General features: G+C 49.6%; 8 protein-coding genes across 8 annotated transcripts; 3 read left to right on the forward strand and 5 right to left on the reverse strand.

Moving 5' to 3' along the window:
* Nucleotides 1-69: 69 nt before the first annotated feature.
* Nucleotides 70-1,979, forward strand: M437DRAFT_42412 (FAD/NAD(P)-binding domain-containing protein; the record flags this gene model as incomplete). Its single annotated transcript, XM_041020569.1, has 2 exons — nucleotides 70-1,791; nucleotides 1,854-1,979. 2 exons carry the CDS (start codon nucleotides 70-72, stop codon nucleotides 1,977-1,979), a joined length of 1,848 nt encoding a protein of 615 aa, XP_040882052.1.
* Nucleotides 1,980-3,382: 1,403 nt separating this feature from the next.
* Nucleotides 3,383-4,183, reverse strand: M437DRAFT_42710 (mannitol dehydrogenase; the record flags this gene model as incomplete). The annotated part of the gene is made up of 1 exon (XM_041020620.1): nucleotides 3,383-4,183. The coding sequence occupies one exon, from the start codon at nucleotides 4,181-4,183 to the stop codon at nucleotides 3,383-3,385; it is 801 nt and encodes a 266-aa protein (XP_040882053.1).
* A 2,563-nt stretch (nucleotides 4,184-6,746) lies between these two features.
* On the reverse strand, nucleotides 6,747-7,496 carry M437DRAFT_42021 (uncharacterized protein; the record flags this gene model as incomplete). The annotated part of the gene is made up of 1 exon (XM_041020491.1): nucleotides 6,747-7,496. One exon carries the CDS (start codon nucleotides 7,494-7,496, stop codon nucleotides 6,747-6,749), a length of 750 nt encoding a protein of 249 aa, XP_040882054.1.
* A 254-nt stretch (nucleotides 7,497-7,750) lies between these two features.
* On the reverse strand, nucleotides 7,751-9,145 carry M437DRAFT_82008 (uncharacterized protein; the record flags this gene model as incomplete). The annotated part of the gene is made up of 1 exon (XM_041027668.1): nucleotides 7,751-9,145. One exon carries the CDS (start codon nucleotides 9,143-9,145, stop codon nucleotides 7,751-7,753), a length of 1,395 nt encoding a protein of 464 aa, XP_040882055.1.
* Nucleotides 9,146-9,539: 394 nt separating this feature from the next.
* Nucleotides 9,540-10,511, reverse strand: M437DRAFT_43177 (uncharacterized protein; the record flags this gene model as incomplete). The annotated part of the gene is made up of 1 exon (XM_041020698.1): nucleotides 9,540-10,511. The coding sequence occupies one exon, from the start codon at nucleotides 10,509-10,511 to the stop codon at nucleotides 9,540-9,542; it is 972 nt and encodes a 323-aa protein (XP_040882056.1).
* Nucleotides 10,512-10,999: 488 nt separating this feature from the next.
* M437DRAFT_82010 (NAD(P)-binding protein) lies at nucleotides 11,000-11,986 on the reverse strand (the record flags this gene model as incomplete). Its single annotated transcript, XM_041027669.1, has 2 exons — nucleotides 11,000-11,836; nucleotides 11,891-11,986. The coding sequence occupies 2 exons, from the start codon at nucleotides 11,984-11,986 to the stop codon at nucleotides 11,000-11,002; spliced, it is 933 nt and encodes a 310-aa protein (XP_040882057.1).
* A 567-nt stretch (nucleotides 11,987-12,553) lies between these two features.
* Nucleotides 12,554-15,143, forward strand: M437DRAFT_72984 (peptidase family M13; the record flags this gene model as incomplete). The annotated part of the gene is made up of 5 exons (XM_041025951.1): nucleotides 12,554-12,894; nucleotides 12,944-13,998; nucleotides 14,053-14,902; nucleotides 14,952-15,015; nucleotides 15,066-15,143. The coding sequence occupies 5 exons, from the start codon at nucleotides 12,554-12,556 to the stop codon at nucleotides 15,141-15,143; spliced, it is 2,388 nt and encodes a 795-aa protein (XP_040882058.1).
* A 1,468-nt stretch (nucleotides 15,144-16,611) lies between these two features.
* Nucleotides 16,612-18,944, forward strand: M437DRAFT_42078 (dolichyl phosphate-D-mannose:protein O-D-mannosyltransferas-like protein; the record flags this gene model as incomplete). The annotated part of the gene is made up of 3 exons (XM_041020503.1): nucleotides 16,612-16,746; nucleotides 16,801-17,484; nucleotides 17,541-18,944. 3 exons carry the CDS (start codon nucleotides 16,612-16,614, stop codon nucleotides 18,942-18,944), a joined length of 2,223 nt encoding a protein of 740 aa, XP_040882059.1.
* Between the last annotated feature and the right edge of the window lie 454 nt (nucleotides 18,945-19,398).

A 19,398-nucleotide genomic window follows, 5' to 3' on the forward strand; every position in this document is an offset into this window, starting at 1 on the left:
AGGTCCTGACTGTCTGTTTTGATTGTCTCTGTATCCTCAATCTTCTTCTCAAACGTCCTCACCACCACAATGCTTGCTACACCTCCCCAACCTCATGACATCTCCTTGTCCCATTTCAAAACTCCAGAAACTGCACACCATCCCTCCACCAACTTGAATCCACGTTCAATTGCCCAAAACTGGCTTGAACGCTTCACAGCAGTCCTTTCTTCTGGTGATGCCTCTCGTCTATCTACCGTCTTCCATCAAGACAGCTGGTGGCGTGACCACGTAGGCCTTTCCTGGGATCTGCGTACTCTGCATGGTCTACCTGCCATAATCTCCTTTTTGTCTCCAATCCTCTCATCTATAAATCTACGTCCCTTGTCTTTGGCTTCAGACGATGACGCTTACGCTCCTTCCATCGTTACTCCCCTTCCAGAACTCGACTGGGTTCAGTCCATCTTCACTTTCGAAACCAGTACAGGCAGGGGTCGTGGTTTTCTTCGTCTAGCTCAAGCTGCTGATGGTGATTGGAAAGCCCATATGCTGTACACCGCTCTCGACGAAATCAAGGGCCATGAAGAAACCACCGGTGCTCGTCGCGCTCATGGAGGTCAGAATTCCTCGATTGGTGCAAACTGGTTCGAGCGAAGACAGACCACCTATGACTTTGTTGATTCTGAACCTACTGCTTTGATCATTGGTGCCGGCCAAGCTGGTCTGAATCTCGCTGCTAGATTGCAAGCTCTGGGACTCTCGACCTTGATTATGGATAGGCAGGCTCGCGTTGGAGATAACTGGCGCTCTCGATACCGCACCTTGGTCACTCACGATCCTGTGACTTATGCTCACATGGCTTATCTACCTTTTCCATCCAACTGGCCTCTTTACACGCCCAAAGACAAGCTTGGAGATTGGTTCGAAGCCTATGCCAGTCTGATGGAACTCAACATCTGGCTCTCCTCTTCCGTCAACTCAGCAGCCTACTCACCCTCCTCAAAAACCTGGACAGTTGAAATCACAAAAGCAGACGGAAGCAAAAGAACACTCCACCCATCCCAATTAATCCTCGCCACAGGCCACAGCGGCGAACCCCGTATCCCTACTTTCCCAGGCCAAGACTCCTTTAACGGCACAATCTACCACGGCAGCGCCCACAAAGACGCAACCCCCTCTTCCGCTTCAGGCAAGAAAATCCTCGTCGTAGGGACTGGAAACAGCGGCCACGATATTGCCCAAAACTACTTCGAAGCGGGCGCTGCATCAGTGACAATGCTGCAACGCTCAGGCACCTACGTGCTTCAAGCCGAAAAGGGAGGACACATGTTGCACGCCGGCACTTACGATGAAACCGGCCCTCCCACCTCTGACGCAGACATTTACTCCCAATCCCTACCCATGCCTGTTCAATTCGCACTAGGCAGAAACCTTACCGCCTCCATCGCACAAGCCGAAAAAGAAAACCTCGACGGCCTCGAGAAAGCAGGCTTCAAAGTCGATTTCGGGCATGACGGCTCCGGCTTGTTCAGAAAATACATGACCAAAGGAGGAGGCTATTACATCGATGTAGGTTGCAGCGACCTGATCACTTCCGGAAAAGTAAAAGTCGTGCGTTGTGCTGAAGGAATTTCTGGATTCGAAGCCACTGGTGTACGACTCGCAGACGGCAATTTCGTCGAAGCCGATGTGGTGGTTCTGGCGACAGGCTACGATAACATGCGTACTTCTTGTCGTAAGATTCTTGGTGACGAGGTTGCGGACAAGGTCCTTGATGTTTGGGATTTGGACGAGGAGGGCGAGTTGAATGGGGTAAGTGCTTCTCTATCATTCTTGTTTTGTATCCGTGGCTATGACTGACATTGGGAAAACAGATGTGGCGACCTTCAGGCCATCCTCACTTCTGGTATATGGGAGGCAACCTTGCTCTTTGCAGGATCTACAGCAAATTCCTGGCTCTGCAGATTAAAGCTGTTGATGCTGGATTAAGCGATAGGTAAAGGAACATGTAGTCTTATTCATGTATCAGACTACTTGAATACTGTCAGCAGTTCTTGGCCTGAGCAATGACTGTGCAGTCTTGACTTTATGCAATATGTCTGTGTGTATAATTCAAACTTATACCTATGGCAATCATGGCACCTGACATGCTTTGACTGGATGTTGTTGCAAAGGTGTGCGGGCTAGGGCTTTTCGTTGTTGTGTTTGTTTCGAAAAGCCATTGGACACTCGATGCTCATTTGTTCAAGTATCAATTAAACAATAATATAGTCTATCTAGCTGGAAACACCTTTCTGTTTCAGATTCTCAAGCTAGCATGTCGCTATTCCAGACTACTGGCCAACTGCTCATTGCCCTCTGGGATTCAGTTGGCACACAGCGCTATGGTGTCACACAAAGAGGATGATACAAAGAATGCCTAGCAGTCTTTGAAGCATTGGGTCTATCCTGATACAAGGTGAGAAAACCAAGTCGCCATGGTAGGGTTCTATTGGTTGGACTGCATTGTTAGTTACATCCTTAGGCTTCTCGGCGCGTTACCCCATATGAACCGCGCGCTGGAAGGAGGATTCGCTCACATGAATGGAGAACAAGATGCTAGTGTGCCTAAGACTAGGCATTTTTATGCTGCGCGTTAGAATCAGTACAGCAGTGTGTAAATACTATCCTCTGCTGCTTCGACATAGACTCTTTCGACCATCCGTACGTGTCCCATTGAAACACTGCTTCGTGTACAGACCATCTTGTTCACAGTGGAGAACGACATGGTACTTCAGAACTCGTATGTTCCTGATATCCTGGCCTGGTTGTTCTGGGTCTCTCTTGCTCTTCGTTGTTGGGCGTTTAATGTCCTCCTCTTTGTCAGTGAGCTTAGGCTACTGCCGTGCTCTGCTTATCATCGAGTGTCCGACCGTGTCGATAGGTTGATTGAGCTGATAATGTGAGGACTCGGGTTTGACGTGTGCAAAATGTTCAATTGGCTGGGTAACTGAGCTGAGGGCGGCACGATGAAATGCATTTGCCTAAGAAATCCTGTCGTTGATCGGTTGGCTGTCGTAGCGGAATCTCATCCGACGATTGTGTGAAGAGGTCTGATTGTATGGTAACTAAGATATGATTAACTCTGGTCCTTGATACTGTGACTCTCGCCATGGTTGAGACTTGACTGATGAGAGGGAAGACACCCAGAGCCGATATGGAGCGGGCGGTTTTGATGATCATGCCGGTCAGGTTGTTGACTATCACATCGGAGGTAGAATGAATGAAACGAGATCAAGAAGATGGAAGTGGACTAGGAATCATATTTTCATTTCATGACCGTCATGAGGTAATAATTAACTATTTTTCATAGAAGGGAGGTGAAGTTGGGCTTCGACCAAAAACAGATCAGCCAGCGATCTGTTTAGCGGGCGCAGTAACCACCGTCAATGACGAGGTCGGAACCGGTGGTGTAGGTAGAGGCGTCAGAGCAGAAGTAGACGTAGGCAGCCTTGAGCTCCTTGGCGTCACCGTCACGGCCCATGGGGATCATGGAGTGCCAGAGCTTCTGGGTCTCCTTGTCGACGAAGTCAGAAAGACCGGTGTCAATGTATCCAGGGGAGATGGAGTTGACACGGGCGAAGTCGCGCCACTCGTTGGCGAGGGAGCGGGCCATGTGGATGCAGCCAGCCTTGGCGACGTTGTAAGAGGTCTGCTCTTGAGGGAAGTTGGCGATGTGACCAGACATGGAGGCGGTGATAACGAAAGAACCGGTCTTGCGCTCCTTGAAGTGGTGGCCGACGGCCTTGGCGCAGTATGCAACACCGAGGAGATCGGTCTGGATAACCTCCTCGAAGGCGGAGATCTCGCCATCGAGAACACCAGAGTCGGCGGTCTTGCCGGCGTTGGCGACGAAGGCGTCAATCTGACCGAAGTCGGCAATGACGTCCTTGACGAGCTGGCAGCAAGACTCGTAGTTGGCGACGTCGAGCTTGTAGGCCTTGGCCTTGATGCCGTACTCCTTCTCGAGGGCGGCGGCGTTCTTCTCACCACCCTCCTTACGGCCAGCGTAGGTGAGGGCAACGTTACCGCCCATCTCGGCGATACCGCGAGCGGCCTCAATGCCCATACCACGGGGACCGGAGGCACCGGTGACGATGGTGACCTTGCCCTTCATGGAGAGCAGGTCCATAAGCTTCTCGCCCTTGGGGATAGAGATAGGCATGTTGATGTGATTTGGTGGGGTTGTTGGTAGGAAAAGGGAAGATAGATTGGTATGAAAAAAGGATGAAGAGAGGAAAGATGTGCAGGGGAAAAGATAGCTATTTAAAAAAGAAGCTTCCTTCGTTCACCTCTTACCGCTCGATGGGCTGAGGTCATATTTTCTGCTGGGATCCAGCCAAAAATCGTCCTCGGTGGTCCTGCAGCTTCACCACGCTTCTTTCACTGACCTCATAGGCGGGGTCGTGGGGCTGGAGGTGGCCCAGTCAACGAGCCTCAACAGATACAAACCAACATTAAACCAGCCCTTAGCACAGCAAACTTGCGGCTTGACAGAACGTCGATTGAAAGGGCCGAATTCTGACTTGTTTGTGGCACCGGTTTGCTGCGACAATTTTCGTGGCAGGAGCTCCAGATGATCCAATGGTGGGACGAAACCTCATGGTCTGGTGTGATGTCAGTGTTGCACGGCCCTCTTGAGATGCGAAATCGAAAGCTTCCGACAGCTCCGACTGTCATTGCCCCGCCAAATCCTCGATCTTCACACCTCTTGCTAAAAGCACGGACAACAAACAGTTCACCAGAATTAGATATCAACGATCGTTTGGTCTCATCGACGATGTTTTGCCAGAAGTACAGAAACCACAAGAAGGCTATGGAGGAAGGTCCTTGTCACTTTGACAATTGCCTTCGCCTTCCGCCTGTGACCTCGCTCTGCGACGTCTTGCGCAAACAAAGACAAGCTGCTTTATTGGGGTTAAGACGATGCTGTCAGTGCTATCGCCAACTCCGCCCACTCGGGTGCCGCTAAGGAGAGGGTTACGTGTATCGGACGACCACAGATTATTGCTACACGTGTCTACATTGGCACTGCAACGGCAATATGATCGCAATTTCAAGTTGACAGATTCGTGTCGACAATTGAATATGGATGGTCTCAATTCAGAGCTTCAAAACGCAGGATCATGCAAAATTGCGGCCACTGACAGCAGCTGTGAAATATCCAACAGGCCCCTGCTTCTTCCTGGCTGAAAACACTCAATGCCTACTTCAACAGGCGATTGTTCCCATGCTTCACGACCTCTTAACAGCAGTCGCATCTTTGCAAAAAGAACAAGCACCTGGCAATGGATTTAAGCAGTGTCACACTTACTCTTACACAAGCTGCAGGGGCAGTGTAGCAGACGTAAAGGAAGATTTTAGGAGACTGCACGGCGCTCATGTTTCGATCGAATTTCTAGCGATATGTCGTTGGGCACTCTGGTCAAATCTGAGCAGAACTACCAAAAGAGATCCATTAAGTATGGTTTCGATTCTCTAGGGACTACAAAGCCTCCAAATTCTCCCTGGATACGAAGAGCACAGCCAAACAATCATGCTGATCAGGAAGCTGTCCAGGAAGGAATTAGAAACATGCGATGCTTCAACTACGTCTACGATATTACAAGACACTTGCACGACGCCCATTCAACGGCACCACCAACAGCATCTCCTGACCGGTCGCCAGAACACGAAAAGAGCTAGGAAGAAGGGTATAAAGCTCAGGCAGTGCCTGCACATCGCCAATTGATGAAGCACAAACTATTTCCCCCAGTGAGCTCTGACATCTGAGCGCTAGACAACTCTCAGGGCTCGGTGCAACAGTGCCTTGATACCTTGTGGCTCGGATCACATTGTGTCACGATTCAATCGTTCTTTGCTTTTAAGTAGAGACTTTTTGCAATCTGATCGCATGCGTGGCTGGCGCAGTTGCAGTCTTGCATGTTCCTCTATTATGTCGGCATGACGTGAGTTTATACATCAGGTACAAGCGTGGCAAAGGCCATTTGATCCATACACTCTCTCCTTCTCTTTTGGTCTTCTATACGTCCTCTCTTAACAACATGTCTTCCTCTCACGTCAGTATGCATTGAGTTGATCATGATTCTCCTCTTTCGGACGTTGCAGATACAACCCTGTCTTTGATAATCAATGCTCGCCATCTGCTAAGTATGCCCTGGTAACTCTCGGTTCAATTGTCTTTTCTTGCATCTCTGCTAGTACTAAACAGTAGTATCACGCGCTCTTTGTGGGACTCCCAAGTGCCATGGCCCAACTATCTCTCGCGTCGTCCTTTATTCATGCTTTCGTCCTGATATGACACCTTGATTGTCGTTTTCCTTACTTCAGCACCTGCCGATATTGCAATCCACTGTGTTCACTCGAAGTTGAACTCAGAAGAATGTCATGACGACCAATAGCTAAACAGCCCCGGTAAGATGCTGCAAGAACAACATAAGCACGATACTCGTTGCTTCTCTTCGACTGCCATGAAAAGCAGTGACTTGGGGTGTCCACGTCATCACTACCACTGCTGCTTGTATCAAAAGGAGACACAGTTTTGCATCTCCTCACGACTCTTGCAAAAGGATTTTCGCGAAACGTTTCGCCGGCAGATTGTAGAAGAGTTTTCTCAATGCTCGAGTCGGACTCTATCTTCCTGCGCGAGCTGTCGACAGCTTCTTCCGCGTCGCAAGGCTCGCGCGATGCAATGCGTATGATTTTTCAATCGGACTTGCACTGTCATGCTATCTTCCATTTCTGATTATACTCTGCATTCTTCCTGTCCTAGTTCTTGAGACTGTCCAATTAGCAAGATCTATATTCTTCCAGCAGAATTCAGATGATCCACGCGTGTCTACTTGCGCTCCTATTTCGTTCAGCATCGGAGTTATGATGTCCCACCCTGCATACATGATATTGCACCTCAGAGCAGGAAATATCCTGAGCGATATCTTCTGCTTCTTCACGAGATGCGCTCCAGCTCTCACACAAGCCGCAGCTCCTGTGAACTCGAGGTCGTCGCTTGCATGACATTGATTGTGATGTTGTAAAGCTTCTGTAGCCGTATATCCAAAGTCCTCGTAGCAATCTTCCATGACTTTGAGACTTTGCTTGCCGTCCTCGAGGAGAGCGTGTGTGAAGCAGTCATATGCAAGATCTTGCCTGCAGTGCCTTCCTCCATCCTTGTACACTACGTCATGGAAGCATGGTGTTATGCCCAAAAGGATAGCGAGCTCAGGCATAGTGCTTTTGATGTATTCATTGAACAGGATTGGCAGAAAAAATGTTGCTTCCCAAGGTAGGTCAAACCCAGCGTACAAGTCCAGATACGACTGGGTGTTTCCAATCACCAGGCCGGTAGCGCCCATCAAAGGCATTCTCAGTGCTGAGGGTAAGTGCGTGGAACGGATCCGCATGAACAGCCAGGCAAAAACTGCCTGGAAAAGCAGCAGACGCGTCGCTGAGCGCAGAAAGAAGTTGGGAATAAGCTTCATGGTCAGACACCCTCACTGCAGCGAGAGAGTATCTAACAACTTTCAAAGCGTTCAAGATACTCGCAGCAAGCTCTTTAGCTTGAGTTAGTAAAGTGGATGCAGACATTATCGGGTCCTCCGGCGAAGTAGATGTAGATGTGCTCATGGTTAAAGCTCGGCAACGCATCTACACAACTCTTGCATAACTTTGGATAAATCACTATCTAACATAAGATATTCTACCACAAAAGAAATGTCCTAACTACCTGTACTTATCATGGCGGCCAACTCTCATACTCGGCAATAAACAAACCTTTCGTGTTGATATGTTGATTGCCCTCATCCGCTTTCCATGCTTCCAGCACTCTCGGCGATAGGCTGTAGCCATTTGGAGACTCGATGGCAACCTGCCATCGCCCTCTCAATGTCGTGACTTCTAACACATCGTCCTCGTGGCCAAAAGATAACATAAGGTACTTGATCTTAGGCATCCGTCGCGCAGCATATCCGACACTTTCGTACAGGCTGTCGAAGTAGTCATTGGCGAGCTTGGGCTCGCCTGTAACTTCGTGATCATATTGTAGATTTATGCCGAAGATATCGTAGGGTATGAGCAAAATCTCGAGCATCTCAAGGTTCGGCCAGTGGTGCGAGCATGACGAAGAACATCTGAAAAAATCCGGCAGAAGATGAAGTTTCTCCGTATGCAATTCGCGCAGCTGTAAGGACACGGTGTGCAGAGCTGCCGAGAGCGCGTCTGGCTGCAATGCGAAGGTAGGTGGTGATGTTCGGACGGGACCCTCGTCAGTATCGAGCTCAGGCCAGTCGATATCAAGTTTTCGCACACTGGTGGGCAGTAGATGCATGTTATTGCCGGTGCTATCGCGCTCCTGTATTTCACAGGCGGCGTCGTGAGGAGGTATCATATAGTCACCTGGGATGCGCATGGAGAGTAACTTATCACCACCACAAGCGGCAGAGATCTTGAACGCAGCTGATGGCGAGATACCATTCTCAGAGCCCATGGCAGCAGGTGTCCAAGCCTCGGGGAAATCCAGCGAAGCAACACATTTTGCGATGGGGATACTGCAGTCCGATGGCAAGCTGGCACGATAAGTAGTGACCAGCGGGTCAAATCCACCATATGATCTCGTGAAGGGCTCGCCGCCTTGATCAGAAGTATAGACGTGTTCGGCCTGCAGAACAATGCTCAACGAGATGGGATGATCTTTGTCGCCCCAAGTAGACAGAACCTCAAACATTGGTGGCAGACCCTTGCAAAAGGCTCCGTCGTTCTCTCTTCTCATGAAATTGTCGTAGAAGAACCCATCTTCCTTTTCTCGTGCGTCGTCCAGCCAATGTGGCACAGCGATTCTGTAGATAATTCTACGAACAGCTTTTCTTCTCGCAATGCACCAGTTCTGTGGGCCACTCGTAGCGGACTTGAATTGTTCAAGTGTCAGTCCACGCTTCTTGAACTTCAGATTGTCTCCAACCACAATCTCCGTGGTTTGTGATGGGCTAAGCACAGAGAGCGTGGAGTAGATCTTGTCCTCAAAAGCCGCTTGCCATGCTCTGTTGACAAGAGCATAGTTTGCCAACTTCTGATTGTCGGCTGCGGAATATGCAGCAATAATGGACAGAATCTCTTGTGGTAGTTCGGCTGCCATGGGTTGTCAAGATGTTGAAGTGAAGTTGTGTTTGCTCTGAAACAAACATGTCAAAGTCCGATGACACCCCACTTCCCATCAGCACGTGTCAAGCACGCCTGCACATCCTTGGCGGACAAGAGATCTCTCAAAAGGTTGATACACCAGCAGGCTCGAGACTACTCCCTGACGTTGCGTGGTGTGTTAGAACTCTCAATAGTATAACCATCGTGTGCTGGCTGCCACGTTGTTGTCAGAGCAAGCAAAAGCACACCCGTTGCATATCATCCAAACAAAAGAAGAAGTTGATGGACCAAGCGGCTATACCAATCAGGTTGCAAAGGCTGAGAGATGCTGTGTAGGTATAGAATCATTCAAATACTCTGGTGATATCTTGATGGGAATAGACCATCTATCAATGGGTGTCCAAGTCGTCAGGCAAAGACCATAAGCTTCCATCAAGCGCGCATTGTAGCGACCAGTTCTGTACGGCAGGGATTTCATCGAGGTCGTCGCTCGTAAAAACATTGTACTTCCACGTATCAGATTGCGCTCTTGAAGACTCGATCGTACATTTCATGCTTCGAATTCCAGCCTCGGGAGCCCTGTCTGTGGCGTTGACAACCGTGAATCGGATGCGGTCACCGAACAGGTGGGCCATGTCACTCGCCCATGAAATCTCATCTCCTTCGTAGTCCGGTTCAGACAAGACGACCTTCTCCAAATTTGGCATACGTGCGAGTACTGCCGAGAAAGCTGGGTCAAGCATTTGATTATAGAGTGCAAGGCGGCTCAGTTTTGTCCATCTTTCAAACATAAAGTCATTAACCTCATTGAGATGGACTTGTTGGGAGAATGTCGGATCCCAATACGCAAGATACAATTCGTCCTCTATGCTGCAAAATTCTTCGAGGTGCACTAGCTGTTCGAAGCCGCTACGAAGAATGGGTCGCAACTTGTCGACAGTATCTTCCTCAGGATAGTGGGACCGCAGCGGCATGTTGATGATTAGTCGCTTGAGGCTCGGACTGAGGAGAGTGAAGAGTTCTGCAACCTGGGTAACGACTTTTGGCTCACGAATTGTATCTCTGGAGAATGGCGAAAGGTACAAGTTCTTGATGTGAGTGGCTGAGGTCTGGAAGTCCGGTTGACAAAAAGATCTCGTGAGTAGGAGATCTAGACGCCATGGCTCGTCGATGTAAAGACAGTGAGTATAAAGCAAGGCTTTTGCACTACGGTTAGTGGCTTTCGAGACCATACATAGCGCCAGCAATGTCTTAGTCGTAGGATGTGACGCAGAGTACGCTAGGTAATCCGAATCTGGTATCGTGAATCGTATGATATGGTCTAGAAGCTCGACGGGTAGGTTCACGTTGATCGGATCCATGACTTCGGATCCAGAGAATTTGGAAAAGAGCTAGAGAAGAGAGCAGTCATATAGTCAAAAGCAGAGTCGACGCGAACGTAGAGCGGTGTTTGTACTCGTGGCTGGTAACTCGATCAGGCTTCGAACAAGCAGGACGGTCGCAAGACTGGAACAACGGGGCACGGTATTCAGGACCCAGCGTTTGATAGGTATTAAAGCCTGACGACCTTCTGAACGTTGTCGCGTATTGCGGTCAATCCGTCACTTGATTGTGTTCACGAACGAAGTAAGTCAAGCAGGCTCGAGAGAGGCAGGAGCTGGGCTCGGACTCGTCGGACGAACTCGGGCCGAAAGGCAATTCTTATGCTGCTGCCCTCTTCACAGAATAACATTACTGACACAGCAGCACGGAACTCGTAAGACTAAACAAGACCGAGTAGCAATGAACAGTAACTCTTGTTCTATTTTCTCATGGTTAACTTCCAACTTATGTATAGTCTGTCGAAGCTTTACAAAGTGGGAACAGTGATGAGGTACAACCTGTCTCTTCCAAGGCGGCCCATGCCTTCCTTTTCTGCCTCCTCGGCAACAGGAGGAAGCTCCTGAGTAGCGTTGATGTGTCGGCCAGTAAGCACCTTGTAACGCGGGTCAGCAGCAAGGGCAACCATAGTGTCGGCTGACAGTTCTGGTGTTTGACCCTTCATGTGACTACTCGACAGCATCTTGAAAAAGCTTTGCACCGCAGGATGCTCAGAGTGCGCTTTGTTCATGGCGCCCTCGGCGCTGCCTAGCTCTGTTTTCACGACGCCAGGATGAACAGAGAAGTTCACGATATTTGTGTCTTTAAGCTCTTCGGTCAAACTTTCGTGAAACTTGCTGATGGCGGCTTTGGATGATGAATATGCAGTCATTACAGGTACTGTGATCGTGGCAACAGCGGAGCCAGTGGTGATGAGGACGCCGGTTTTGCGCTTGATCATGGATGGCAGTACTGCACGAATCAGGGCTACAGGGGCGCGGACATTGACTTCGTGTACACGCCACCAGATGTCCAGGTCCTCGTCTTCACCATCTAGAGGGCCGAGCCGCGAGATGCCTGCGTTGTTGACCAAGATGTCGATGGGCCCTAGCTCTTTCTCGACTTGTGCTACAATCTTTTGGGCAGCACCTCTTGCAGCGACATCTGCGACAATAGGGACAGCCTTGCCGTTGGCCGATTTAATCTCGTCAACTAAGGTAAGGAGGTCTTTTTCACGACGAGCGACAACAGCGACAGATGCGCCAGCGGCAGCAAAGGCCTTGGAGATGGATCGACCAATGCCGCTTGACGAACCGGTGACGATGACCTGAATGAATGGTTAGCCTTGGTCTCAGAATATTTGGCAGCGCAAATGACGAACCACTTTGTCCTGTAGCTTACCAGCATACTTGGCTGGTGCAATAGCATCATAGGTCTCGTAGACCTCGGGCAAGGTAGATCCTGCGCTTAGAGCCATTTTCACGGATGTTTATGATTTGACGACAAAACTCGATATGCTTGGGAAGAGGGAACGGAGCCCGACCCTATCTTATACATGTGCTTGAACGTCTGTCTACGGCGTGGTCTGATCCGAGCGCACTGAAGGTTGCATTTCAAGCTTGCAATTCCGCGCCATATCGATGCGAGCGGGCCAATGATGAGCTCGCTGGTGTGCAATCGACATCAAGAAAGATCGACAGGGACAGACGCAATCGCGGATTTAGCGGATAGATAGCTCCGTCGGTATCAGTATCCCCCGAAATGCTTTTTGACTTCATTCCTCACTTCCAGTCTTGAACGCAGTCAGGCTTAGGAATTGGCTAGCGAGTATGGCATGTCTCAGATCTTGTAGACTTTGTAAGTATAGATCAAGAGTCTCGAAGGAGAATGCAGTGCAGACAATCCATTTTTATAAAGAGCTCAGCCTGGTCAAAGCTCCCATGCAGGAGTAGCCGACCCCGCTTCCCCGACTGGATGTCGTCGTCTTGTAGCAGGCAGCAGCAACTCTCTTTCTATCAATTACAACACCTGCCAGAGTGAAATTATGGCAGGTAACAACAGGAACGAGCGTACACCGTTGCTGGATGGTGATGCACCAACAACTGATCATGCTGAGTCGCGCGAGTCGACTAGCACCCGTATCAAGCGCTTCTTGCTACGTAATGGTGTCTATTTGATCATCATACTTTGCCTCCTACTCGTCCTCATCCCATTAATTATTCAGAGCGTTCGTAACAGTTCTGTACGCCATGACCCTCACGATCACAACAAGAAACACCACCACGATAAGGAACCTTCGGATCCATCAAAGAATGAGACCGAGCTTTGCACGTCTGCTGCATGTGTGCTCGCATCTGCAAATATCCTCCGTAGTCTTGCACCAAGGTAACAATCAATCTTTATGCTCCGCAGAGCAATGCTAAGAAGCTCTCAGCTACGAGAAGCTGGATCCTTGCGATGACTTCCGCACGTATGTCTGCTCTGGATTCGATGCTAGCCACGAGATTCGAGAGGATCAAGCTGGCGTCGGCAACCTTCAGATCATGAACGAGGATAACCAGCTCATTTTGAAGCATATCTTGGAATCACCCGCTCCAAAAGATACTTCGCTTTTCTGGACTGCAGCGAACCCGGACCAGGAGATTTTCACCAAATTGCAGGACGGATACAACGCATGTATGAATGAGACATTGCTCGCTTCCATTGGATCAAAGCCTCTGCTGGATCTTCTTTGGCAACTCGATGGCATCTATCCTGAGAAATCAAAGTCAAGCAAGAAGGACGAATCACTGACCAAGGCGGTTGAGTATCTCATGTCAATTGGCGTTGCAGGCCCCGTCTCTGTTGATGTTGGTGCCGATGATAAGGATCCTGATGTCAATGTCATCTCTGTTGGTGCTCCTTGGTCATTTGGATTGCCTAGCAAACAATACTACGAACGTGCAGAGATTGTTGCATCGTACAAAGAGACCATCGGAACTGTTCTGGAAGCTCTTCTCAAGGAGGCCAAGCCCGGTGCACTCTCCTTCATGTCTGATGAAGACAACGACTCTTCGGCGCTGAGCAAGGATCTTGTCGACAGCCTAGTAGCTCTCGAAAAGTCTATGGCCAACGCTGCTCCGGACCCAGAGGATGCTGCCGATGTTACAAAGTACTACAACCCACGTACATTGAAAGAGACTGAAGCCTATAACTCAGAGATATCCATAACTCACATCCTTGACACATTTGCACCTAGCTACACACCCTCGAAGATAATTGTTGGCTCACCATCCTATCTGAAGGATCTTTCTCAGATCCTTAAGTCGTCTTCAAGAAAGACCATCAAGACTTATCTGGTCTGGAAGGTAGTCCAATCTTGGGCTGGAGCTGTTGAGGACCCTGCTGTCCAGCCTCTTTTGCGCTTCAGGAATAAACTGCAAGGCAAAGCTCCTGACGTTAAGCAAGAGCGCTGGAGAACATGCGTGAGTTCGGTCGGTAGCGATCTTGGTAAGTGGCAAGTTTCTCGCATACTATGATAACCTTCTCACTAATCTAAAACAGAATGGATCATGAGTCGTTTCTTTGTGGAGCGCGCGTTCTCCAAGGAGGCGAAAGACCTAGGTGATCAGATCATCCTTGACATCAAGGATGAATTCACCATCAAGCTCAACGAATCTGAATGGATGACCGAAAGCGTTCGTCAGCTGGCAATCGAAAAGGTCCATCTTATCCGCCAGAAGATCGGATATCCTACCCAAAGCCCTGACATCACCAACGCGGGAGAATTGCAACACTATTACAGCAACATCAGTATCGCCGCGACAACATACTTTGCGAACAAGCTATCGGTTGTCAAACACGATGTCCGCGAAAGCTGGTCGCAAGCCGGGAAACCAGTCGATAAGGACGAATGGGGCATGAGTGCTCAGACGGTCAATGCCTATTATAATCCTCCTGGCAACGAAATCGTGTTCCCAGCAGGAATTATGCAGGCTCCAGTCTTCTATGACCCCTCTATACCCAGATATCTCTCTTACGGCGCGTTTGGTGCCGTTGCTGGTCACGAGCTGTCTCATGCTTTTGACTCATCCGGCAGGAACTACGACCAGAACGGCAACTACACCGATTGGTGGGATAAACCCACCATCGAGGCTTTCAAGACCAAAACCGATTGCTTTGTCGAGCAATACCACAACTACACTGTCCCCACCAAAAACGGCCGTCTACCGATCAACGGAAAGCTTACACTGGGCGAGAACATTGCTGATGCCGGTGGCCTTACCGCCGCTTATCAGTCTTGGAAACGACGCGATGATGAGAAGGCAGATCTCATGCTACCTGGCCTTGACCACTTCACGAAGGAGCAAATTTTCTTCCTCGCTTACGGACAGACTTGGTGCGGCAAGATGAGGTATGTGACTCATCGGTCTTGAACATGTATCAGCGCTGATAAAATACAGGGAGGAGCAAATCGTGCAGAGAATCTACACAGATCCCCACAGCCCTGACATGTTCAGAATCAAGGTATGTGCAAATCCACAGTACTGTAAGGATTTCATGCTGACAGTATTCAGGGTACCACAGCCAACTCGCGCGAATTCAGAGAAGCCTTCGACTGTCCTGTCAAGGCACCTACTTGTGAGCTCTGGTAAGCTGAATAAATTCCCTCCGAGGAACAACATTCTGCACCAATTGTATGACTAGGCAGTAGCACGTATATAGCAATCAATTATCATACCTAGTATTGTATGGACTGAATCCCAAGCGAAGCATGTATAGTTGTGTTTGTGAGTCCAGGAAGACAAGAATGCGTACAGGACCAATTTGGCATAAGGTTTGCATCTGACTCGTTGAAGGTTTTGACGCAACTAGTTTGTCGTGCAAGTACTGGCAACATCACTTGCCCATCAAACCGCCAAATAAGACCCCAAACCAACGCATCTAAAGCACTATCAGCTATACTTTGGACTAAACATCCTTTACAGATCTCCTCAACACCCTTCCCGATCTCTCACCTGACAGACCATGACCTTTGTATACCCATTCTGGCTGATAGATGATCCTGTTGATCAGAGCCGTGGTGCTGCCCTTGTGCATTGTAGGCGCGTCTGGTCTGCAATACCCGTTGATTTTAGATCCGATGGCATTGGCAGCCAGCTTCTTAGCGAGTGGTGTTCAAACATCCAATCGCATAGCTCTCCGTCTATTCCACGAACCCAATCAAAGGCGTTCGCTATCCACGAGGCACCATTTGCAAGATGTCTTACGCTGCGCTTTCGAGCTTCAGCGGCTGCTATACATCGAGCCCGACGCTGCAGGGTAATCGTCTGTTCAACGAGGGATTGGACGAGTTCTACTTCAATAGCAGATTTTCTCGGGCCATGCCATCACCAAGATCCGCTGTCGGGACTCTGCCCCTTGAACAAACCAAGTCGTTGTCGTGCATAGCAACAAGATGGATGCTAACAGTGTCAACCTTGTCCACTGGCAAAGCTCGCAATGTTGAAGTTCGAGGTGCACAGTAGCATTCTTACCATGTGCAAACGCCAAGCCTACAGCTTCTCTGCTATCCCAACCAAGAGATGTTAGCTAGACAAAACACCGAAAGGTATCAGAAGCAAAGGCAAGAAAACAGAAAAAGATAGATGATCTGCAAAAATAGATGTGCTAGATAAGATGATCTGATAGAGAAGTAGAAAAGGATAAAAATAGCTGCCAGTTGGCCTTGAGCCCCCTGCTTTGTCTTGGCGGCGGGATGGTGGACGCGTAGTTTCCGAAAGCTGGGACGAGAGCTTCTTTTGGTGGGCAAGGAGTGAAGTAGTGGCCGTTCCATCAGCTCCACGCTGGCATCTTGAAAGGGGTGCGCATTCTCGTTCTATCTCATCCTTCCAGGAACGTTTCTCCTCCTTCTCTTCTTTCTCCCACTTGTTGTAATCTCTTCTTTCTTTTCGTCCATCCGACGACTTTGACCTTTTCGTAATTCTTGGTGCTTCGTTTCCGTTGCTTGTGCCGACTCGAAGCTCCAGCTAGCTTGAGTAGGCGCTTCTGAAAAAGCAGGGTCAAGCACATCCAGACACTCCGACCTCAACCGGATCATAACAGCCACGTTACCTCGTCGACATGGCTGCAACAAATCAGGCATTCGCAACAGGCGCAGACCGCGATGCTGCCGAGTTGAGAAGAAGAGCTGGCGCTCCAGCACAGAATGGCGCTGTCCAACAGCAGCCCATCATTGATGACAAGAAGAAGCAGCAGGTGAATAGAGCCCTATCCAGCTTACTGCGCATCCAAACTGACCATCAACTCCAGGCTAAGAGCTTTCTGAATGTCATCGACGACTGGGAGCCCATCTTCGCACCCATCCTCTTTACCGCACTCGCCTTCTTCACCCGTCTATGGAAGATTGGCCTCTCACCCATTGTCACCTGGGATGAGGCGCATTTCGGCAAGTTCGGATCGCACTACCTGCAACGCGAGTTCTACTTCGATGTCCACCCTCCGCTTGGAAAGATGCTGGTTGGCCTTTCGGGTTATCTGGCCGGATACAACGGTACCTTCGAGTTCAAGTCTGGTGAGACTTACCCTGAGGAGATCAACTACGTCTTTATGCGCCAGTTCAATGCAGCCTTCGGTGCTCTGTGCATTCCTCTGGCCTACTACACAGCAAGGGAGCTCAACTTCCGCAAGACCACCACCTGGTTTGTCACTCTGATGGTTCTGTTCGAGAACTCGTATGCTACTATCAGTCGCTTCATTCTGCTCGACTCGATGCTTCTATTCTTTACTTTCACCACTGTTCTCTGCTGGGCTCGCTTCCACAGACTCCAGAACCAGTCTTTCTCTGCTCAGTGGCTTCTGTGGCTTTTGCTCAGCGGTCTCTCAATCGGTTGTGTCTGCAGTGTCAAGTGGGTTGGTATGTTCGGAACTGCTTTGGTTGGTCTGTACACCATTGAAGATCTCTGGAACAAGTTCGGCGACCTCAAGATGCCCAAGGTATGCCCAAATGATGTGGTAGAAACAAGATGTTCGCGCTGACATGATTCCTCCAGACTGAGCTCGCAGCTCACCTCGGTTTCCGCGTTGTTGGCCTGATCATCATCCCTCTGGTCGTCTACATGTTCTCCTTCTACCTCCACTTCTTGATTCTTGAGAACAGCGGTCCTGGTGATGCTCAAATGAGCTCTCTCTTCCAGGCCAACCTCAAGGGCACTGAAGTCGGAGTCGACAGCCCTCTCGAAATCGCTCTTGGCTCTCGTGCCACCCTCAAGAACATGGGCTATGGTGGTGGTCTTCTGCACTCTCACGTTCAGACCTACCCTGAAGGTTCCCAACAACAGCAGATCACTTGCTACCACCACAAGGATGCCAACAACGACTGGTTCTTCTACCCCAACCGCCACGAGCCCGAGTTTGATCCCGAAGCTCCTCTCAAGTTTGTCGGCAACGGCGATGTCATTCGTTTGATCCACGCTCAGACTGGTCGTAACCTTCACTCTCACTCAATTGCTGCTCCCGTCACCAAGGCCGATTACGAAGTCTCGTGCTATGGCAACACCACTGTTGGTGACACCAAGGATCACTGGGTCGTTGAGGTTGTCAATGACGCTTCTTCGCGCGATTTCTCCAAGGTCCGCACCTTGACCACTGCTTTCCGTCTCAGACACATTGATCTCAACTGCTACCTTCGTGCTGGTAACGTCAACCTTCCCCAGTGGGGTTTCAAGCAGATCGAAACAACATGTGTCAAGGAAAATCACCCTCGTGATGTCTACACTCACTGGAACGTCGAGTCCCACTGGAACGACAAGCTTCCCGCTGCCGACACTGGTGCCTACAAATCTCCTTTCCTTCGTGACTTTATCCACCTGAACGTCGCCATGATGACTTCGAACAACGCCCTTGTCCCTGACCCTGACAAGCAGGATGACTTGGCTTCGGCTCCCTGGCAGTGGCCTCTTCTCAATGTTGGTCTCCGCATGTGCGGCTGGGACGACCACATTGTTAAATACTTCCTCCTCGGTAACCCCTTCGTCTACTGGGCCAGTACTGCCGCTCTTCCCGCATTTGGTCTTCTTGTCGCATACTACGTAATTCGCTGGCAACGCGGCTACAACGAGCTGTCGCAAAAGGACATTGACCAGATCCACTACTCTGGCATCTACCCCGTCATTGGCTGGGTCCTGCACTACGGACCTTTCATGGCCATGGGTCGTGTCACTTACGTCCACCACTACTACCCTGCTCTTTACTTTGCTATCCTCTGCCTTGCTTTCTGCACCGACTGGGTCACAAGCCGTCTCCCTCGTGCTCTGCAATACAGCGTCTATGCTGTTCTCTACACTGTTGTCATTGGCTTGTTCTGGATGTTCAGAGCAATTACTTTCGGCATGGAGGGAAGCCACACTCAATGGACTCACCTGAAGTGGCTCGACTCATGGCGCATGACCGACTAAACAAAGGTTCAATGAGAATGTGGCTCAACAACGAAGCCTATGTGTTAGGAAAGAAAACGAGTATGGGAAAAGATATCAACCTTGACATAAGCCAAGCTTGAAATTCTCAAGGTCGTGTGCTACAAAATGGGCAAGACAAAAACATTTTCCTTGGTATATCATCTCCTTTTACAAGTATAACAGAACATTTTTTCTTATTTTGCCTTGTGGCCCCTCATTTTTGGTGTCATCAATCTGCTATTGGCGATGAACAGCACGTATCAAACATGTAGACTGAAGACTGAACCATGACGTACGAGGTATGGGCTCTTAGTGGCTGACTAGCCCAACTGCCTCGCATCTTAACATTAGAATACACGAATCGTAGGTCAACGGAGAGGTCTGGTCCATCTGGAATTGAGCCTATTTGATGCTTTGCCCTGATGTGGAAGGATTTCACTCCTGACACTTTTAT

Source organism: Aureobasidium melanogenum (genome assembly GCF_000721775.1).
Source record: "Aureobasidium melanogenum CBS 110374 unplaced genomic scaffold scaffold_4, whole genome shotgun sequence".
Lineage (NCBI taxonomy): Eukaryota > Fungi > Ascomycota > Dothideomycetes > Dothideales > Saccotheciaceae > Aureobasidium > Aureobasidium melanogenum.